The sequence below is a fragment of the Lynx canadensis genome, chromosome C1 (assembly GCF_007474595.2).
Source record: "Lynx canadensis isolate LIC74 chromosome C1, mLynCan4.pri.v2, whole genome shotgun sequence".
Lineage (NCBI taxonomy): Eukaryota > Metazoa > Chordata > Mammalia > Carnivora > Felidae > Lynx > Lynx canadensis.
The window spans coordinates 56,007,943-56,030,238 of record NC_044310.1 but is presented as its reverse complement, the minus strand read 5'-3'; the positions used below and the strand labels follow the sequence as shown (position 1 = coordinate 56,030,238).

The following is a 22,296-nucleotide window of genomic DNA, read 5'->3' as shown; positions in this document are numbered from 1 at the left end:
GTTTACTAGCCATGTATTCTTGGGAAATTTCTAACCTCTTAGGCACAGGATGGATGCCAGGCGTCAAGGAGAGGGTGTCTGCTTAGAGCCTGTGTTTTTGCTGAAGACTTACTTACTCATCTTTTGTGACTAGTTTGATGAGCTACTTTTAATACCAAGTAGTCAGTCTTCTCTAAGCAATGTAAAAAAAAGATAATTGTGTTTTAAGGCAATTTGAAAATGGTTGTCTCCCTCCCATTACCAACAACAGTATGATTTCAGGCAAATTACTTAATACCCGAGGACCTCAGCTAATTCACTAATCAAAAGGAAATATCTGTGCCCCACTTCATAGAGTTTGTTGGGAACATTAAATGATATCATTTAAATGAAAGCGCGGAAGTCATATGGGCTTAAATACAGAGTAATCAGACATGAAAGCAGTGTTTAAAATTTGTTTGCTTTTAACAGCGTACTTTAAAACAGTTTTTCCTTTAGGGATTCCCAACAGATGGGAATAACTCTTAAAGCTGGGAGAAGGCCAGGAGGTGAGTCTGTCTGGCCTTCCCTCCCCCTCAGGCACCTGTTCTGATGAAGCTCACCCCTAACATTTGGGCCCAAGGCAAGAGTGCCTAAGAAAGCATAGCTGTCATATGTCTAAATACCTAAAAGTGATAAATCAGGCCAACAAATTGTTAAGCCAAGTTAAGTTCTACTATCTGATTATAACATTTGCCTTCATAATGCACTGGAAAGCCAGGTTTGAATTTCGGATTCTTCCACTTCTTGGAATTCTGTGCCAAAATGGGACTGACCAAGGAGTTGTGGGCCCCTAAATGCCTTTTCTTTCCACCCCTGGCTCCATCCCCTACAGAAAAGGAGCTTTGAGTGTTATGTGTATGGACACCCCAACCTCCTTGCTCCATCTCTGACTGTATCCTACAAAGAGTAGCCTCTGACCACTCTTGAGTCCAGGGGGTGCGCAAGTGGTTGTATAGTTCCCCTTAGGAGGCCAGATCTGGGGAAGACCCCCCCACCAAGGCCATGGAGATAGGCTCAGAGCTATCAGGGTAGGGTATTCTGGGGTCCTGAGTTCTTGGAGCATATTCTAATTTTTTTTCACTTTTTAGATTTATTATTGAGAGACAGAGACAGAGCATGAGTATGAGAGGGGCAGAGAGAGGGAGAGACATAGAATCTGAAGCAGGCTCCAGGCTCTGAGCCATCAGCACAAAGCCCAATGCGGGGCTCGAACCCATGGATCACGAGATCATGACCTGAGCTGAAGTCGGCTGTTTAACCGACTGAGCCACCCAGGAGCCCCAAGCATATTCTAAAAGTAGGGGTAAGGGGTTTAGGCCCTCGGTGGGCATGTCCCTTTCACTTGAGGGTTTCTCTTCCTGTGAGAAAGGGAATAGTTAGAAGAGGGCCAGAAAGTAGGGCCCTTTAAAATTTGGATCTCAAATTAAGGGCCCTTCCTGCCAATATCTAAGGCCAGTGCTACTCTGAACCCTGGGGCCCCAAGAAGCCCAGTGTGTGGACTGATATCTTCTTTTACAGCTTTTCATATTTATACTCTTGAGTCCTGTGGTTCTGGAAGTGTTCTTTCAACACAACATAGCTGAAAGTCCCAATTGCTAATGCCAGTTTTAGAAATGAAAAGGATGTAGGGGCGCCTGGGTGGCCCAGTTGGCTAAGCGTCCGACTCTTGATTTCAGCTCAGGTCATGATCTCACAGTTCGTGGGTTCAAGCCCTGCATCAGGCTCTGCATTGTCAGTGTAGAGCCTACTTAGGATTCTGTCTCCCTCCCTCTCTGCCCCTCCTCCACTTGCTCGTGCTCTTTTTCAAAGTAAATAAATAAACTTTAGGAAAAAAAAAAAAAAAGAAATGAAAAGGATGAAAAAGCTTGGTGTCTAATATGAGAGCTCTGGCCAGTTCATTCTGTTGACCACTGAGGCTGTCAAGCAAGGAGCAGCTGTGGCCAGGTTGAGCCCCAACCAAGAGGACATACAAACTCTGTAAGCATTTTTTCTGTCAAGCTGGGTATCGCACAGTTTCTTATGTAGAGACTTGTACTTCCCTGTTTTCAGCCCTGAGTCTCTGCACTGCCTGGTGTCTCCAAGTCCAGAGTTTCTCCTCAAACTGTGCAGAGACAGGCAGATATAGAAGACCTGGAGATCCAATGATTTTGTGTACAAACTTTGAGCCGGTTACCCTGTTGTCGGCACCATGCCTCACCTGTCTTCTGCAACACTGGTGTTTTCAAATTTTGAGTTCCTTGGGGGTCTACTGGACATGATGGCTCACTTTCCCACAGTAGCCCTTCTGTTGCAGTTTAGGCTGTGCCCCTCTCTCTGGCTGTCAGGAAGCCCTATTTCATGTATCTTTCATTTTTTTAAAAGTTGCTGCAATCCCTGATCTGCTCGTGTCATTACCACTTTTTCCCCTTGTGATTTAATATCCTTTGAATTCCTTTACTGTTTGTTCTGTGGCATTTCAGGAGGGAGAGGAGGAAAATAGGAATGGCCAATTCACCATGTTTGAGGATTTAAATAGTACTAAGAAAGTAGCAGGGCACTGGTGTTCATTGAGGGTTTCATCTACATCCAGATGGCCTCAGATCCCTCCTTTCTTGCATTCTTTCTTTCTCTTTCTGGATTTCAGAGAACTTGGGGTTCACATTGTCAGATTGGCTTCAGTCACACTGGGCCAGTGGATGGAAAGCCCTAATTTTCCTAACAGCAGTTATCATCTGTTTCTAGAGCCTAGAATTGAACCCCATCTCATAACGCCAGTGAAAGCTGGTTCTCCAATCATTTTGGAAATGTGATCTGTGTGGTTTTTTTTCCCCAATTAAGACTCTCCTGTTCTTGAACTTGCTCGGCACAGTTTAAGACAGACATAACGGATAGATGCAATTTTTATTCATCTCGTCTCCTTAGTGAGTTCTGTGGTGAGTTAAACCCATTTATGGTTCTTACTGATATGGAAGTACATGTGAATATTCATTTGCACAATGATGTGCTTATTATTATATTCTTATCTGTGCATATATAAGTCTTTAATTTTGGAAAAATCCTTCATCTTTTACGTTAACTTTCCCCTCCATTTGCAGAAGGGGTTTTGAGTTTTTGAGAAATAAAAGATCCCATTTTTGAGAACTTCTTTGGGAGTAATTTTAAGAAAGACGCCTTGAGACTAGAGTGTGTTACAAAGGCAGCACAGAGCGTACTTAAATCATGTCTCTGAGCGGTGGTTATTTTTATCAGATAGGAGAGAAAACACAGGCAGATGAAGTATGGGTTTCAGGTACCTAAGGCACTTCTGTGGAAGAAGGACCTCACGTTCCATGTAACTCCTCTGGGCAGGCCTTAGGACCTGTGTTGCAAGTCTCAGGAAGATAAGTGCTGATCATGAGTCACAATCTGACCACTTGAGCTGCTTCAGAGAGAGTTAGACCCCTGTCTCTGGAGGAGTTTACATGAAAGCTGTTTGACTCTTTGGCAGAGAGGTTAAGGAAGGGACCGAGCATCCAACTTCAACATTCACCCTATGACTTTTAAGTTTCAGATTTGGAAACTTGGATCTGGAGTTTGAGAGAAATGAATATATATTGTTTTGTCTTCGTTTCCATGGCAGAGCCTATGAGAATTTTTGAACTGTTTCCAAAATACCTTCCCAGATGCCATTTCTGAATTGTGCATCCTTTCTCTTGCAGGAGAAAATGCAGAAGTTTCCATGGATGTTTCCCTGGCTTACCGTGATGATGTGTTTGCTGAATGGACTGAAATGGCCCATGAGAGAGTGCCCCGGAAACTCAAATGTACCTTCACATCCCCCAAGGTAGGATGCCTTGGTGTCTAAGTTGATAGGGTTTTTATTTGGGTTCCAGGTATTTGGGAAGATTTACTTTACAGCTCACAGGTATGTTCCTTAGTATGAATGACCCACAAAGGTTAGTCGTCATCCTTTGTCTTAGTAGAGAAAAGGGCAATGTGGTGATTGTATGTCCCTGTTCAGGAAGAAGGAACAGAAGAAAGAATGTCTGTTTGAAGTGATATGGTTGTTTCTCTGAAATCGCTCCATACAAATAAACCCTTGGTTCTTAAGCACTGAGAGTGTCTGAAGAATGTTGCTAAGTTATTTTGAGGTGTGAGAATCTGTTCATATTGGATCAATGCTTGTGTCTGCTTCTCTGATTCTTAGGCATTCCTTTGTTGCCAGAGTTAATGTGCAGGTACAAAGACTAAAAATCCCAGTGAATACCACATACAAAAAGAGGCCCTGAGGGAGGAAACCTAATTTCATTTGAGACCTGGGTCTTCTAACCCATTTTTAAGGCTCTCCCTTCTCTGGTTCATCCAGGAGGACTCTTTCAACCACCCACAGGAGGGAGGTTACTCTCCTGCATTGAAAATAAGGAGACATTTTGTTTTGGGCAAAGGCCTTTAATTTTATGATTCCTCATAAATGAAAATGCAAAGATTGACTCAGTGACCCTCAAAGGATAGTAGGATTTGATGGTATAAGGACCAGGTCACAGTTAGCCAGGGGCCCTTTTCATTGCCAAGTGCTGTCCCCACACACACCTTCCCAGGTTCTGACTCCCCTGCCCGTACTGACTAAAGTTTCTGTGAAGATGAAATGGAGCCATGGTTATTGTCACTCATGGTTACATTCCTTAAGGGTATTGACATGGAGCACCATCAGCGAGGTGACCTCTGATGTCCCTTCAGGTACAGAAATTGTCTCATTTTTTTCTGTGTGAAGTGCATGAGAGACCCAACAGCACTGAAACACATTCTTGATTACGTCATCTGGCATCTTCGGATCAGTTGCTTTTAAAGGACTTGGGCAGCTTTGTAATACCTGCTTCATCGATCAGTTTAGTACTTCTTCTCTCCTAGCATTGGCCTTTCCTGGCCTCACTTTTGGCTATCGCTGCAAAGATGGGGTGTCCTGTGGAATGAATGGTGGGAATGGTAGGTTGAAGCTTCTGGGTATCATGCCCCAGCTGTCCACCCTACACTGAAGAGGAGTAAGATGGGGAAGGGCAGGTTCATAGTATTACCATTTAGTTAAAAGTGTGGATTTGGAACAAAACACACTTGGCTTCAGTTCCAGGCTGTATCACTTACTGACTGCATGGCCTTAGGCAAACGTACTTAATCTGTCCAAGCTTAATTTTCTCATCTGCAAAGTAGGATAATAATAGCTGCTTTGGGTTTCTTTATAAGGATTAAATGAGATGGTGGACACAAGCAGGGTGACCTTATTATGTCATATCCTCTCTGGGATATGTTTGGGAATGAAAGAGGAGGTTTCACCAGGTGGGCCACCAGGACTGTTGTGGGCAACCCATACACCCTACATATAGGGGAACCTGGTATTTATGAACTCTCCCTTCCCCAGGTTCCCTAGACCAGAACTACAGAAAGTGTGGTCTGAGGACCAGCAACACCAGTATGACCTCGGAGCTTGTAGGAAATGCAGATTCCCAGGCCTGGTTCACACCCAAAACCTAGTAAGTCAAAATCTCAGGGTATAGGACCAAGGAATCTGTGTTTTAACAGGATTTCAACTCCTGCAGTTTCATGAAGTTTAAATGTCACTGCCCTAGACCCTCTGCTGTCTGCCAAATGTAGTACCATCCCCTAAAAAAATCATCTGGAATTGTTTGGGGGTAGGTACTTGGGGGTAATCTGTAGGTGAAAGTGAATGGTAGGGAGAAACCTGAGGTAGCAGGAGAGAGGAATATCTGACATTTTCAAATCTTTATATGCAGTGGGAAAAATTAATTAAAACCTTTCTGTCACTGCAAGTTGATTGCATCTTTCAGAGGTGAGACTGGTTGGATATCTAAGCTCAAGTATATGAAGCTTTGGGGTATGGAATTTCATCCTCAGAAAAGGGAAAAGTCATTTCTTGCCTCACTTACACACTTGGAGGGCGCTGAGAAGCAGAGTGAGGGGGAGGTCATTAAGAACCCTGGAACTGCTTCTTAATGATGGCTGCTTAATTATCTTTAGGATGTGTTGATCCCTTTCAAGAAAGATATTAAACCTTGAAAAGTGTGAAGGAAATGAATCATCAAATCTCTGCTTTTTGATTGCAGTGAAATTTAGTCTTGAGTCTGAAGATTAAATGAGAAATTGCTTTAAAGCTTTTTAGTCCCTGGTGGATTGTGAGTTGGGAAAAAAAAAAAAGTCAAGTTGCCACCTGCTGTAATTTGTCCTAATTAGCCAGTCTCATGCTGGAGTTGGGGGAGGACTAAGGGGGGATGGGGAAAGGAAGGGGGGGAGTGCCTTTCTTCCTAAATGCCCTAAATACTGGCAGAGGCAGAACCTTGGTGCATAAGGATAAGTTCCCAACAGGAGACAGTGAATTTGTCTCGGAGACAGGTAGGCCAGGCCAAGATCCCAGAATCTGGTGTGCCTAATTTGTTGAAGGTAAATTTGTCTCATGAAGTGGTAGTGTTACCCTCTCTATAAGGACGAGGAAGTGGAGGACACTGAGAGAACCGTGAATGGGGAATTAGAAGGAACCCTGGAGATCTTGTTTTACTTAGGAGGAAAGTGAGGCTGAATGAGGCAGATGACCTTCTCAAGGAATCCAGCAGGGGGCCAGATCAGGGCTAGAATAGAAGTCTCCTGACGTGACGTTCAGTGCCTTCCCTACCACAGACACATGCCTCAGTACATGTCTGGGGCAACATCACTGTTTTCTCTCTGCTGTACTTGAGGGTCCTCTTCCCCATCAGAGTTAGAGGCTGGATTTGGAAGACCTATGTCCCCCAACCCAGTACTACTACTACTTTGGGACCTTGGGCGAGAAATACAATCAAGTCAGTGGCAATAGACTAAGTAAGTTTTGTTCCCTTCCCTCTCAAAACCTCAATTTCTAGAAATAAAACAAGACCCTGAAGGAAAGCACATAAGAAAATTCTTTCTTGCCGTTAACATAGAGGATAATTAACTTCTTCGGTGTGGATTAATCTGAGGCCAAATTTGAGCAGGGTAGTTCCTGCAGAGCCCCAATACTTGCCCTGATTTATAAGTGTAAAGGAAAGGAGTAGAGAGGAGAGAAGGAATCTACATAAGAAGAATCATCCAGTCTGCAACTGAAGTTTGGAAAAGAAGCAAAAAGCTTTCGACAGAAGAATTGTTTTAAATCTCATAAGCCTAGTCTAGTCAACTGATAGTTCTGAAAGAGTCCTTCAAACCTTAGTGGATGAAAAACTATTATGATTGATTTGTAATGTCTGCTATGAGTAAGGAAGGGAAGAGTGGAAGCATAAAAGCCAGGTATTAGCCTGTTGTACCTTTTGTCTCTGTCTCTATACAAAATTCTGTTTATTGCACTCTAAGCTCTGTCCAATAAAGAATTCTCCAAGATCACCAAAGGGTGAGAGACTCTTCATACACCAGTCGGATTGTGGATTATTTGTTATCTTCCTTCTGATTTCTCCACTGGACTTTTTACTCTAAAGATATACAAAAAAATTATGTTGGTCCTGAGAATATAGGCTTAGGAACAGCAAATTAGGTCTTCCCTATCACTTGGTTAAGAGGTGTACAACAGGAAAATACTGAAGCTGGCATATAAACCCTACATCGATGGCAGACACTCATCTCTTTTATCAGGGAAAAGTCCCTAGCTACTAAAGCCGATGCCTCTACATGCACATATTTACTCCTCTACCCTGACCCCTCAGCAGGGCCACATAGCCAGGAGTCCTGGTGAGGTAGAGAAGAATTTAGTTTTCAAAAGCAACCTGCACCCCTACTCTTTAATGTCTCACAACCATGCTTTCTGAGCAGTAGCTCTTCAATCATTGGCAGGAAGTCCAAGAGGCTTTTCTAGAAATTGGGCTAAATTTGGCTTAATTAAAATTTCTGCTCCCTTCTGCCATCTAACCTCTTGGGCAGTTAGGAAGCTTCAGAGGCAGAAAATTCCAAGTTGGCACCTCTGACAACCTAATCCCATTATTACCTTTTATCCCTTCTATCTTCCCCAAATTCTAAGTGTTCCTTGACTTGCTTCTTTTTCTATCAAATCAATAAAAGGAAGATATTTTCACCTTCTTGTGGCTTCAGGCAAAAGCCGTGAAAATAATTACTCTTGGCATCCAAGAGTGTGATGAACATTTCAGAAGTCGACTGTTCCATACAGCCAACAGTCATGGAATAGTAGTGGTCTCCCATGATGTGCTGCAAATAAAAAGCCCTTATAGGCCTGGTAGACCAGGTTATTCTGATGTGAAGCTTAATGCGGATTGAAGAACTGAGAAAGTATTTGCTAAGAGAGGAGATTTCTGTTTTTTATCTAAAATTTTCTGGTTCCACTTCAAATGTGGCTGGGTCTTTTTTTGGGGGGGGGGGGTGGAGGGAGCAGCCATTGGATACCATGCCTCCAGTGTGCCCTATTATCTGTAGCTCTGAGGTATACCTTTAAGCATTAGCTTTTCAGCATTGGTGATATGAGGTGAAGGTAAGGCAATTTAGACATAGTCTGTTGGAAATAGTGATTCTGTCTCAAACTCTCTGCTCTTCTTCCAGACCCCAGAGTATGAGGGTCGTTACTATGAATGTGATGTCCTTCCTTTTATGGAAATCGGGTCTGTAGCTCATAAGTACTACCTTCTGAACATCCGGCTGCCTGTGAATGAGAAGAAGAAAATCAATGTTGGAATTGGGGAAATAAAGGATATTCAGTTGGTGGTAAGTGAATCTACTGGGTCCAGGCAGCATGTGACATTAGAACACCGGCTCAGAACGGTGGTTTGTGAGCATGTGTGTTGGAAAGTAACTCTATCTCACCCTTGGAATCTCCGTGTGCCCACTGCGTCACCTGAGAAATAGAAATGATGGCTGAGATTTAAATTGACATGAGAGATTACAGAAATGGAAAGTAATGCAGTTATTGTACCCATTTAAGATTTTATTATAATGGTCATGATTGTGTAATAATACCAAGATAAAAGTAATTTTTCTTTATATGTCTCACCTTGCAAGGACAAATGTTTCTTTTTTTTTTTTTTTAAGTTTATTTATTTGTTTTGAGAGGGAGAGCAGTGGAGGGGCAGAGAGGGAGAAAGAGAATCCCAAACAGACTCCACGCTGTCAGCACAGCACCCTATGTGGGGCTCAAACTCGCAAACTGTGAGATCATGACCTGAGCCAAAACCAAAAGTCAGATGCTTAACCAACTGAGCCACCCAGGCACCCCCCTCCTCTTTCTTTTCTTTTTTCTTTTTTTTTTCTTTTTTAAGTTTATTTCAAGCACAAATGTTAAAGGTAGCAATGGTGTTTTTTAGGTTCTTTCCATTTTATTTGTTTAACAGGCAAAAAAAAAAAAAAAAAATAGAACATGGACCAAGAGTCTTTTTTATCTAAAAAAGTCACATAAGAAATGCACATTTATTGTAGAAAATTAGGAAGCAAAAGTAAACACAAAAAATAACATAAAAATTGCCCATAATATCTAGAGAAATAATCACTGTTGAGGTTTTGATATATCTCCCTACAGACTTTTTCTATACAGATAGAAAGATACATGCATATAGTTTTTCCAAACAAAAAAAAGTCATACTCAACTGACTTCTTTGTTCCTTGCTTTTTTTTTGTTTAATAGTATATTGTGAATATAATATAAATATACTTTGCAATACTGTGTAGCATTCCACTGTATAGATTTACCTTAACACATTTTACTGTCCCAACATTTTGGGAGCTATCTTAAAATAGCTCCAATTTTTCAATAAAAAAGTCTCACAGAAAAATCTTTAATCATGCTCTTAGTGATTCCCTTTGTATAGAGTGGGTCCATTTTTTTTGCCTTTTATTTAGATTTCTTACAGTGCCTGAGGAGGGGGCAGGGGAAGGGTGAAGAGGGTACATGCTATGAATATTAAAGCTCTTGATCTTGAAAGTTCAGCAGAAAAGATCTCTTTTCACTTCTCCCCAAAATGCGTTTTCTGGTAGAAAATAACACTAAGATATAGTCACCTTCAAAATTATGATTGGTCTTTGTCTAGGGAATCCATCAAAATGGAGGCTTCACCAAGGTGTGGTTTGCAATGAAGACCTTCCTTACGCCCAGCATCTTCATCATTATGGTGTGGTATTGGAGGAGGATCACTATGATGTCCCGACCCCCAGTGCTTCTAGAAAAGTAAGAACTGATTTCAGAGCACTCTTAAAGAACACTGGCATTCTAGATCTGCCTGCCATGGTCCTGGTTTTGCTGGGGTTTAGTTCAAGTGGTCATTGTGGTACTTAGGCAGGTGATTAGACCAGGAATCATCCTGGACTCTTTTTACTCCTTCAGCTTTCACACGCAACTTATTATTAAATCCTAAGGATTAAACCTCTCTCACATTTCTGTTTCTCTATTCTGTCTTTGCTCTTCATTCCCGTGGTCTGAGTCAGATACTTCTCTCTGTCACTGTGGACAAACTGCCTTGCTCCTAAGCCCAACCCTCTCACCTCCATAAAGATGATATGCTCGTAGATATATCCCCTTTCTGTCCCACATTACTGACTTTTCCTTTCTGCTAGATTATTCCCATTAACATGCAAACACACTATACCATTTCACATTCTTAGACAAAACTCGTGATTTTCCTATTTCCCCCTGAAGCCACCACACCGTCTCTCTACTCCTCTTCATATCAAAACTCCTCAAAAATTTTGTCCGTATATCTCCTCCACCTGTTCTTTCTTGGGCCCATTCCACCCCTCAGTAAAACTGCTCTTGACAGGATCTCCAGTGACCTTCACATTCTAAATCCAATGGTCACTTCTCAGTTCTCACTTGACTCATCACCAGTATTCGATGTAATTGGTCATTTCCTTTTTCTTCACAGAGCCTTCTTCACCCTTCTCATGGTTATTCTCCTCCTTTGCTGATCATCACTGTCTCCAGTGCTGTTTCCAGCCATCTTTTCAACCTCTTAAACTTGGGAGCCAGTGCTCAGTCTTTGGGCCTCTTCTCTTTATTAGCTATGCCTGTTCCCAGAGTGATGTCGTCTAGTCTTGTGGTCTTAAAAATCACCTACACTCTGATGACTCTTAATTTATATCCTCAACTTCAGCCTCTCTCAGCCCTCAACCCAAATATTCCAGCTGTTTACTTAACATCTTCACTTGCACAAAAATGTAACACATGCAAAGAACAACATTTTATTTCCTCTGCTTCAAACTTGCCCCTCTCTTAGGCATCCCCACTGAAGGAAATGGCAGCTCCATCCTTTCAGCTGCTCAGGTTAGAGAAGTAGGAGTCATCCTTTACTTCTTTTTTTCACACCCCTCATCCAACCCAGCTGGAAATCTCACCGTATCCATTGCTACCACCATAGTCTAACTCACTTTCACTTCTCATTTCTCACCTGGATGACTAGAAATAGCCTCTCAATTGCTCTTCTTGCTTCCACTCTTGTCCTTCCTATAGTCTATTCTCATAGCAGCCAGTGTTCACTTTCAAGTATAAATCAGATCTTGTCACTCCTCTGCTCAAAGCTCTCTGTTGGCTTTTCATTTCAAATCCTCTGATTTCATCTCCGATCCTCTCTACCATTTACCATCCCCCTTGATGATGCTTAGACATACCTGGTATGCTCCCACCCCATGGCCTTTGCACTGCTGTTCTCTTCGTCTGAAATGCTCTTTCCTAGATATCTCTGTAGCCCAATTCCTCATTTTCTTCAGGCCCTGTCATAATATCTCTTATCTTAGAGACTTTTTCCTGTCCACCTTATGTAAAGTAGTATTCCTTCTTTCTTCATTTTCTTACCTTGATTTATTTTTCTTCATTATATTCTATATTTATTTGTTATCTTTCCTCCCAGACCCATCCTCTCACCCCTGCTGAATGCAAGCATCGTTAGAGCAGGATCTTTGCCTACGTTGTTTACTACTATATCCCCAGCATCTAGAATAGTGACTGGCACATAGTAGGAACTCAAGAAATATGAATGTGTTGAATGAATGAATGAATGAATGATATCATTCCACTGCTTAACCTTCTTATTGGATCCTCAGTCCTTTTAAGATAAATTTCAAGTTCTCTGATGGGGTAGGCAAGTTTCTTCATGAACTCAGCTTTTTTTTTTTTTTTTTTTTTTTTTTTACTTATTTAGTGTCATGTCCTGTCATTTCCTGGTATGTGCTACATGCAGATCCCCAAATGCTTCAGGCTGTTCCAGGCTTCTGTGCCTCCATCCAGGCTTTTCCCTTTGCTTGAAATGTCCTTCCACCTCCCCAATCTTGACTCCCAGCTCTCTCGGTTTCTGTCTCTGCCAAAGTTAGAAGTCCGTGTGGCAGCCTGTGCACACTTCTGTCATATCACTTGTCACACTTTATTTGGCTCAGCCACTACATATATCTCCTTGAGTAGAAGAGGGCTACTCTCTTAGGTATCTCTAGTCCTAACAAAATGCCTGGTATGTCATCTCTGCTTAATTAACCCTTGTATTTCATAGGTATGAATGGAAGTATGAATAAATCAGTGACAAAACGCATGAACTTGATAGAGCAGTGGCAATTAATAGTACAATAGGGAAAAAACAAAATAAAAACTAAACACACAGCTAAAAGAAGTATTTCATGTTGTTTGGAGTGATTTATTATTGAAACAATCATGCTTGTTCCTAGTTGCTGACGATATCATAATAATGATGATGATGAGTGTTCTTAATGATCAGGTTAATGATTACCTGAATAGGTAAGCGGGGATAATTATGTTCAAAGAGGTCTGCTTAAGAAGGCAAAGGCGGGGGAAAACATTGTAGGAAGCTCTTAATCTGATTTGGTACCAGAATAAAGTTCAGGGCATTAAGGAGGTTAGGTTCAATTACATAGAAAATGTTAATGTAACACTCCTTCGTTCTGCAGTGGTGCTAACAAAATAAGACATTTTGCATCTCTGTAGAAAGGAGAGCTAAGAAACTGATCATATGGCTTCAGTCCTAATATGAAACATCTCATTTCCCAAAACTGGGTTTGTTTTTTTTTTTAAATCTGCCTCCCAGATGAATAAAGTGGTTTTCCTGATATTCTCTCATGATCAGAGTTATCTTTGCCCTTGGGATTTCCATGACTTTTATCAACATCCCGGTGGAGTGGTTTTCCATTGGATTTGATTGGACCTGGATGCTGCTGTTTGGTGACATCCGACAGGGCATCTTCTATGCGATGCTTCTCTCCTTCTGGATCATCTTCTGTGGCGAGCACATGATGGTAAGAGCCTCCTGATGGAGGAAGGGACTAGAAGGAAGGGTCTGGAGTCAGACCGTTGGTTCAGATTCCTACTCTACCACTTACGAACTAGCCTGGTGGCCTTAGGCAAGTGATTTAATCACTCAGAATTTCAGGTTTCTTGTCTGTAAGATGGAGTTTAAAGGCCTAAAGCATAGAGTTTTGTGAGATTTAAATGAGATGATGTATTTTTTACAGAAAGTAAACACACAAATGTCAACAATTACCACCATTTCCTCTGCTTTGGCTTCAGCTCTTCTTGTCCCCAGGACCAAGGTAACCCCCAGTGAATGTGGGCCTGGCTCTTTCCCACTGGCAACTTATCCAGGTGGCCTAGTAACCCCTATTACCTCCCTGGTCTCAGTTTGCACAGGCATCAAATCATATTTCAGGCGGGACTGAAGGTACCATGGATAAAAATAAGAATGGTGCAGTCATCATGTTGTGGCTAAGGTGATGTGCCAGCTGGAGCTTGGTCCTCCTGTCAGGCACAATCAGCTTCGTAGTAGTGGACTGTTTTTAAATCCCATAATGGTTTGATCACTGCTTCTGAAGACTTGCAGCCCTTGTAGGAGCAGTGAGAGGAGAGAGAGGTGTTAGCTTACAGCTGGGGTAGCCATAAGGGCCCCTCCAGCAGTGATGCACTGAGAATGAGCCCTCACAGCAGGGACAGGAGTACAGGAGACTCAGGTAGAGCAGCCCAGCCTACCATGGTGGAGTGCCCAGAGTGAGTTGTGTGCAGTGTTCCCACCTGGGCTCCAGCCTGGCTGCTACAATTTGTCTTCTGCCTTTCCCTGTTTTCTCACTTTATATTCCTTCATTCTCTGTCTCTTGGTATCTTTCCGTATCTCTCAAGAGGAACCACTCTTGATTTTAATGAAGATAGGGAGAATATATGTCTATTATCCTAACCATGAGAGATATTGATATATCTCTTGCCATATTTTAATGCCTTAGAGTTTTTATTTTGTCCTCTGGCACCACCCACCTGATCAAACACAAGTGTTTAGTCACATAGGAATTCAACTCTGAATGAGTCCTTTTACAGACCATAGATCTTCCACTGCTGAGGGAACAAGACCTTTCTTTGGGTTCCCATAGCATCCTGTTCCTATTACTGTGAGGGCCCCTATGGGTGGGCTGATAACAATGAGCTCCTTTGGAACAAAGATTTTGGTCTTACTCATTCTCCTCTGCCTAGAGCCTAGCGTGATGCTTGATATACAACAGGTGTTTGAATGACTGACTTAACTATAGAAGTGCTTTGCTTTCCCCTGTCTCATTTCTCAATTTGGTTTTCCTCAGGATCAGCATGAGCGGAATCACATAGCAGGGTATTGGAAGCAAGTTGGACCAATTGCTGTTGGCTCTTTCTGCCTCTTCATATTTGATATGTGTGAGAGGTGAGCAGGTGCCTGTGGGGTCCTGGGCTAACCCTAACCCTAACATGTGCATCCCTATGTCCACTCCAGCTCCTTTAGAGGTATTCAAAGAGGGGAAGGGTGGCCGGGAGCCTATGGGGTGAAAGCACTGGACATGGTCACATCCTCAGATAAAGATTGGGATTAAATCAAAGACAAAGCCCTTTATAGATGGAAGATATTTGTGCTGGCCCTATCCTTCAGACTCTGTTTCTCTTTAAGTCTGCCAGCCTTTCTTAGTCTAAATACAGCTCCCCACCCCTCTGGCTGTGAGAAACTAAGAATGTGTAAAAAGAAAGTTCCCCTCTGCCTCTGTATTAATTGTGTCTTTCCATATCGTTTTTCTTTGTAGAGGGGTACAACTCACGAATCCCTTCTACAGTATCTGGACTACAGATGTTGGAACAGAGCTGGCTGTATCCTTCCTTGCTGGGTTCAGGGTTTCATTTCTTGTCATAGCCACCTGGTCCCTCAAGATGATTTTCTAAGTCCTGCTAATGTTCTCCATGTGTGCTCGGCCAGAGCTTTGATCCTCAGACCAATGATAACGGTGCAATTAAGGCAAATAAGAAGAAGAATGAATGCTTGCTTTTAAGCCCTGTGAGAGGAGGCAAAATGAAGAAGTTGCAGTGCGTCCTCACAGCAGATGGATCAGAGTTGCTAGTCTTACCACAGCCTGTCTAAATGATCTATACGCTTGTTTACTGCAGACTCCGGCATGGCTAGCTTTTCCCTGCAGCCACAGAGGCTCATATCTGGGCCCCTGTGGGAGAGCCCGTTTCCAAAGTCATCTGTGTGCGCGACTTCTCACAGTGACCTTGGTGTGCCAGCGTACGTGCTACTGCCATTCCTTTCTGAGACTGCATGGATATAAGGCTAAGGTGATTAGTTCCAGGGGAGTTGCCGACGCTTCTGGTTGGTTGGTGTAAACTCTGTCTGAGTCATCTTCATGAAGCAGAAGCGACGGTCTTAGCTTATCCCCTTTAGGATGCTGGATTTAAATATTTTATCTTCCTGAATAATACGTCAAGAGCTTTGGGAGAAAAAGACTCTCCTCTGGAGTGGGGAGAAAGGCTGGAGTTGTATTATTTCCTGATGGATAATATCTTGTCACGTGCTGGTAAATAATGCTTTGTTCGGCCATGATGTTTATCTGGTCTTCTTAGTGTCACAAGAACTTTGTGAGCAAACTGATTCAGTAGTATCATTACCTTAAAGATGAGAGAGTTGATCTCACCATGACTCCCATCCTTCCTCTCCAAAATGTGAGCTGCACAACACGGGAAGTGCTCATAATGTTAAGTCTACTTCAACCTTTTCATTGTACAGATATGATGGAGGTCCAGGGAGGCAAATAAAATGTCAGGTTTCCTCATTCCAGGGTACTGTTGGCTTTATGGAAGAAGGAGAAACTGCATTAAATGTATTACTTAATGAAATATACATGCTGAGTTCACACTTGTTAAAATTTTTTAAAATATGCAACTTGGGGTAGAGTTGGAGCAGAAAGGACTTGCCCTGTCTCCCAAGCCAGCTCAGTGTACCCCAAGCCTTGGTGGTTCTCAAGTTGAGCTTTAAAGATAGGCCTCAGGGGCGCCTGGGTGGCGCAGTCGGTTAAGCGTCCGACTTCAGCCAGGTCACGATCTCGCGGTCCGTGAGTTCGAGCCCCGTGTCAGGCTCTGGGCTGATGGCTCAGAGCCTGGAGCCTGTTTCCTATTCTGTGTCTCCCTCTCTCTCTGCCCCTCCCTCGTTCATGCTCTGTCTCTCTCTGTCCCAAAAATAAATAAAAGTTGAAAAAAAAAATTTAAAGATAGGCCTCAGGGTTGCCCTGATCAGTTTCAATGTATATACTGCCCCACCCTCATCTCCCAATTTGGCCATCTGTCCTTCTGCCCCCTGTCCCATTTGACAAGATTTTTCTTGTGGTAACAGAAGATTGCAAACAGAATTTCCTCCCTGGTTTTACTTCAAGGACTTAGGTGCCATGCCCAGCATCCCTTCTAGCTGCTGTGGCTGCTCCCATCCCCCACTCCATCACTTCCTGATTCCAGGGTGTCTCAGTCTTCTTATAAAAATCCAAGGACTAACTAGCCCATTGGTTCTTAAACGATCCCTGCTCTTGGTTTCCCTGCTCTTGAAAAATCTGATTTCATATATCTTCAGTGAAACCTGGGCTGCATTTTAACACTTCAGGTGATTTTAATGCAGCATTCTACCTGATCAGTAATTTGCAACTGATATCCAGTATTTTAGTGCTTTTCAAATTTATTGTACATACATATCTCCCGGGGATCTTAAGAGGCAGATTCTGATTTCGTAGGTCTAAGGTGGGCCCTGGGATCTGCATTTCTCACAAGCAAGACTCCATTCCTCTTCTTCCTTGCTTCAGAGAGCAATTTGGTTCATTCTATTCTGTTGTACTTCTGTGTCAGAAAATCTCTATCACTGGCATTAGAATACCAGTTTTAATGTTTTATCCTCCTGAAAATTGCCCAACTATTTGGAGACAGAGGGTGTTGTTGCCAACAGAGCTGAGACATGCTTGTGTCCCCAGCTAGCCTGCCATTTCCTTTACTGGAAACCATCAGATGGCCTTCATCATTGTGGCTGGCATCTGCCTCTGCCTCTACTTCCTGTTTCTGTGCTTCATGGTGTTTCAGGTGTTTCGGAACATCAGTGGGAAGCAGTCCAGCCTGCCAGCCATGAGCAAAGTCCGGCGGCTGCACTATGAGGTGAGCAAATCTCTTGGCTCATGCAGGATCTGGTTACTCAGTGTCTCCTGCTTGATATGTAAACACCTACCACACACCTATACCTGGAGATTAGAAGCCATTATTTCAAATACACATCGAGAGGTTCTCATGTAATGTAGGAGCTCTGGGCAAAATAAGAGGCTAAATCCGACCCTAAAAACACCTAGCTGGCCTGCGTGGATCTTGGAGTTTTCTGTGGTATATATGTCTTTCTGTCCTCAGTAGGGGTGAACTTGTTCAGCAGGTTCTTCAGCTTTGGGGTGGAATGTGGGTGATACTAGATGGGAGATTTGACTAGGGCAGAATCAGCCTTGAGACTGGGCTTCAGCCCAGGTGATCTGATTTTTAGACTCCCAAGAGGCTACATTTCCCCTAAAATATCCAGCAGGTGATCAGATAGAATTCGGTAATTTCTGTTTATATATTATGCATCTCATTCAAGGGAAAACACTCAACATCCTCTAATCTCTAATACAAGCAACACATTCTTAATTTTTCAAGGATCCCTTGGACTCATGCCTAAGTGGCTGTCCTTGGAGAGACATGGGCCTAATTCCTCCGTGAAAAGAAACAGAAACTGCAGAACCCCAGGGTTTTTATATGCAGTGGATCTGCAACTAAGCACCCCTGAATAAGAGGTGTCTCTCCCTGAAACACAGGTTCCCTTAAATCCTGCTCTCAGGAAACCCTGGGCACTTGCTGAAGCTTTGCCTGTCTCTAGAGCTGGAGTGACACATGAGAAAATTCAACCAAATCCACTTCATGTTGATTAATATGCACATTTCTTTTTGTTCACTGGAGCAGAATTTTATTACAACCGCAGAAAACTTGGATTTGGTGACTTTGAACCCTTGCAGAGAAGCATAACCAGCTTAGCAGGGAAATTAGCAGCCTCACCACGTGCTGTGAATATAATTTTCCCAGGCTCTGGTATCACTGTTTCATGAGAGATAAGAACATAAGAAATATTTGGCCTAATAAATTTTTCAGCCACATTCACCTCTGCAGGAGAAATGTTACTGTGTGAAATTATTTTACTAGTCACTCTTAGGGATTTGGTTTTATAGATTTCTTTAAAATTAGTTTTTTATAGATTTATATATTGAGTACCAGCTGGGAGAGTGTTAAGCTACTCTTTTTCTCCTTCCTAACAGGGGCTGATTTTCAGGTTCAAGTTCCTCATGTTGATAACCTTGGCCTGTGCTGCTATGACTGTCATTTTCTTCATCGTTAGTCAGGTAAGTGGATCCTGAACAGTCAGGGTGAGAATGTGCTGGAGAGGTGCCTCTACTCTGCATAGAAAATTCTAGAGAGCCGCTGAGGAAGGAGCAGGGAGGCTATAATGCTGGGCAGCTCTTCAAACCATGTTTTTTAAGGGACATTCCACCTGGCCAGAGGTGGACAGAATTTTCCCTTTCAGTACAGCCTCACGGGAAGAAGAAGTTGCTGAATAAATTAAAAGCCTGCAGCCAGATGGAAGGGCACTTATTTCATTTAGTTGAGAATACACTTTTCAAGCCCTATAGCAGAACAGCAATAAGCAAGTATCAGTTTGATTTGATCCTTATCTAGCATTAACATAGATCCTTTTACAGTCCATCAGCCATTCTTTGCAGTAATTATATTGCCACTTAAACATGAAATATAATTCACAAGTCCCCTTGATAGAATCTTACCTTTCTGCTGGTTATTTCCAAAACTCAAACTTTTGCTCTCTTGATGACCTCAATAATGGTAATAATGTTTAAATATTGGTAACTGGTTTTGGAAAGTGGAAAGTACTGTTTAAATCTGACACGCTACCTTTCTGTCATTCATTGGAACTTCACAAAAATCCTGTGGGGAAGTAGGGTAAGTTTTGCTATCCCAGTTGCTAAGATGTGAAATCGAATGGCCTTAGAGACATTTCCCATTTGTGCTCTTTTCCAGCCGGGTAGGATTGTGGATGGGTTATTTCACAGTTCTAAGGTTGAATTTTCTTATATGTAGAACGGATGTTCTGCAAAAGGTGGCTGTAAGGATCACGGGCAGCAATGCTTGCAAAGTAATTTGCAGAGTGCCTGGCACGTCGTGGGCAGGAATAGCTGTGCTCTTGTGAATAAAAAAAAAGGGGGGGGGGGGTAAATATTGTGCCAAAGGACATTCAGTAAGTTAGGGACCAGAACCCAGTCCTTTTGACTTTTTCTTTTCTTTTTTTGCCAACTGTTCTGTCCTCTCTGTATTTGGCCCAAACTGAGAATGTAAGTAGTGCAGATAGAGCCTTAGGATGCAGATTTGTCTTGTTCTGCTAGCTTATTTCCTCAGAGGGTCTCCTGTGCTTTTTTGTGCCATAGACCAACCCCCTTGGGCAACCTGGTGGAGGCTGTGGGCTTCTTCTTGGAATGTTTTTAAATGAGTAAAATAAGAACTTTGGACTTCAAAGGGAATCAGATATATAGGTATTTGCAATTATATATGTTACAGGTATTACAGATCTATATCTATAATTGTGATTGATACGAAATTATGATTTCTATTGGTGGCAGAATTATCAGTGGTGCTAATATTAACAGGAACTTGTTTTCTACATTCATAAATGAAAGAAATGGTAACTTTCAGTTAGAAACGGGTGAAAATAAAGATATAATTGTTCTCATTCCGGTTCATGGACCTCTTGAACTTTATGGAAGGACACCCAAGGGCGCCTCTGACCCAAGTTAGGAGTCCCTCGAGCCATGTGGGCTCTGCCCACTGGGCAGTGTTAGTGTTGCTGTTGAAGGCTGACGTGAATGTGGAAAAAAAAAATAAAACAAATATGCATATCTGTCTTCGTAAGTTCAGCTTACCACGTCTGCTGTGACCTACACCAGTGCTGTGTTTGTATCAGACTGTTTGTTTATAAAGCCTTGGAAATTTCACTCACCACTCCAAATGCAGTAAAAATATTTCAAATTCTGAATGAGTTTTTTATTCAACCAGCTGAGACTCAAACAAGGGTGTCTGAGGCCTGACTTATCCTTTGGCCAGTTCCCTCGTGTGACCAAAGTGTCCAGCCCCAGTGCCGCGGTAACGCGCTGTGGTACTTAATATGGCCAGTTGGGGGAGTCCGAGAGAGCAGGTGTGCTTGGAGAAAAAGAACCTCAAGTTAAACTGGACTGAAGAATGAAAGGCAATCCCAAGATATGTTCCCAGGGAGGCAGAAAGAAAGGGCACTTTTGGTCCTAACAACATGTGTCTGCCACCTTAGAAAGCTGAAGCCACACCACCACAGTCCCCATGCCACTTACCCTCCTGCCTCTGCAGAGGGTCCCTTCCACCTGAAGTCAAGAAGGGACAACTGGCCGATCTTTGAGGTACCTATGTGTTTCCCGAATTTAGCCTTGTATATGTTAGATAGCGCACCTTTTTACAGCAAGGTAGGCCAATTCTTCTAAGGAGCAGAGTTTGTGGCTTTTCTTTGGAGAAAAAGATTAATATTCCATTGCCCCAGTATTTTCTAACATAGCTCCAGCCTGTGGCTGTCTTTTTATATCTGCCGCGACAGTCAGCCCGGAGTGGATTTCTACTCCAAGGGGGTAGCAGCGAGTTCTTTTGGATTCCATTAGCTCCTCACATTCCTCCTGCTGGGTTATTTTTTTAAGGTTTATTTATAGATATCTAAGACGTTTTCAGGCATAACTCTCAATGTCCCAGGTACTGTACTAATATAGTCATCAGAGGATTTATTTTTTAATGTCATTTTGGAATGTCTCAGCAATGAGCTCACCTGAAAGAAAACCTATTGGGTAACTTTTTGAAATAGATCCCAGCCTTAGGTAAAAGGAATGTATTAAAACTCCCATTATACTCTCGGGCTTGCTGAGAGAGCTTGCATTTAAGCCCCATGAAATATAATGCGAGGGGATCTCGCCAGGATATTGAAGCTCTGAGGCCAGGAATGAAGGGCTAACAGGAAGCTGTGGAATGCAGTGACCTTGAGGCTTTGTAGCTGGGTCCTGAGGGGCAGTCTTTTAATGCCTGCCATTTTAATGGCCTCAGTCATAGCAACCGAGAGATGGTACATCACAGTCTGGTATTTTAGCCCCTTCCCTCTGGAAAAGAAAGAGGCGTTCCGTTTAGAGGTAGCGGACAGTAGGGAACAGAAGTGCAATGCAGGGAAGAAGGTCACCAACCTTCACTAAGGGGACCCCCAGGTGCCTGACATTCAGGTCAAGCCACATGCAGCAAACTCCCAGAGAGCCTGTCCCCGGCTCTTTTGTGTGTGTGTGTGATCACTTCATTCTGTCACTTACGGAGGAAATGTTTCCAGTAAGAGAGCCTGTGTCTGGGATTTGGAAATCTTGTTGTTAAGTGGAATGTTGGTTGTCAAGACTACTGGGTGTAAAGGGATTTGACCTTCACTTGGCTCCAGGGGTATAATTGGGTGGTTTCACACAAAAGTAAATTGTTCAAATGTTAAATCAGGAAAAACAGGGACTTTTAGAAACAAGACTTATGCAGGGGGAAGATGATTTTCTTTTCTTTTCTTTTTTTTTCACTGGGGGCTATCTGATTTTTTTCTCCAGAAGTTAAAAGAGGGTGAGTGTCACCTCTCTGCCTTGGCATTAATAAGATTTTGGATTTACAGGGCCTGCCTGCTCTGTTGAGGCTGCTTACTGTGGTTCACATTGGTGGGAATGTGCTCAGAGCTCAGGAGGTCTCAGGCAGGAATAATTGAGGGAGGAGAAGGGCAGGCACACACAGTCGAGTGACACTGTGTATACAGCTCACTTATGCAAATTCAACTCTTTGCCCTCAGCAGGAAATAATACATTTAGAGATGACAAATTATGGGTACGGGTAATTCTGCAACTCCATGCTAAACAAGGTGCATGTGTCTCACAGCAGACATGAGACAGGGGCACGAA

At 42.8% G+C, this 22,296-nt stretch overlaps 1 protein-coding gene across 3 annotated transcripts in view; it reads left to right on the top strand.

The window, feature by feature from the left end:
• The window catches only part of WLS (Wnt ligand secretion mediator), a 101,456-nt gene that overhangs the window by 64,840 nt on the left and 14,320 nt on the right, over positions 1-22,296 (top strand). For 2 of the 3 annotated variants that reach the window (XR_003970755.2, XM_030324539.2), the window contains exons 3-11: positions 3,699-3,823; positions 8,539-8,700; positions 10,017-10,153; positions 13,050-13,218; positions 13,435-13,512; positions 14,542-14,639; positions 15,010-15,073; positions 17,246-17,389; positions 18,565-18,648. Coding sequence is in view for 2 of the 3 variants with exons in the window: in XM_030324539.2 (XP_030180399.1) it covers positions 3,699-3,823; positions 8,539-8,700; positions 10,017-10,153; positions 13,050-13,218; positions 13,435-13,512; positions 14,542-14,639; positions 15,010-15,073; positions 17,246-17,389; positions 18,565-18,648 (1,061 nt within the window). In the remaining variant the exon portion in view is untranslated. The remainder of the gene's footprint in view (positions 1-3,698; positions 3,824-8,538; positions 8,701-10,016; positions 10,154-13,049; positions 13,219-13,434; positions 13,513-14,541; positions 14,640-15,009; positions 15,074-17,245; positions 17,390-18,564; positions 18,649-22,296) is intronic. The other variant, XM_030324540.2, reaches the window with a different exon arrangement.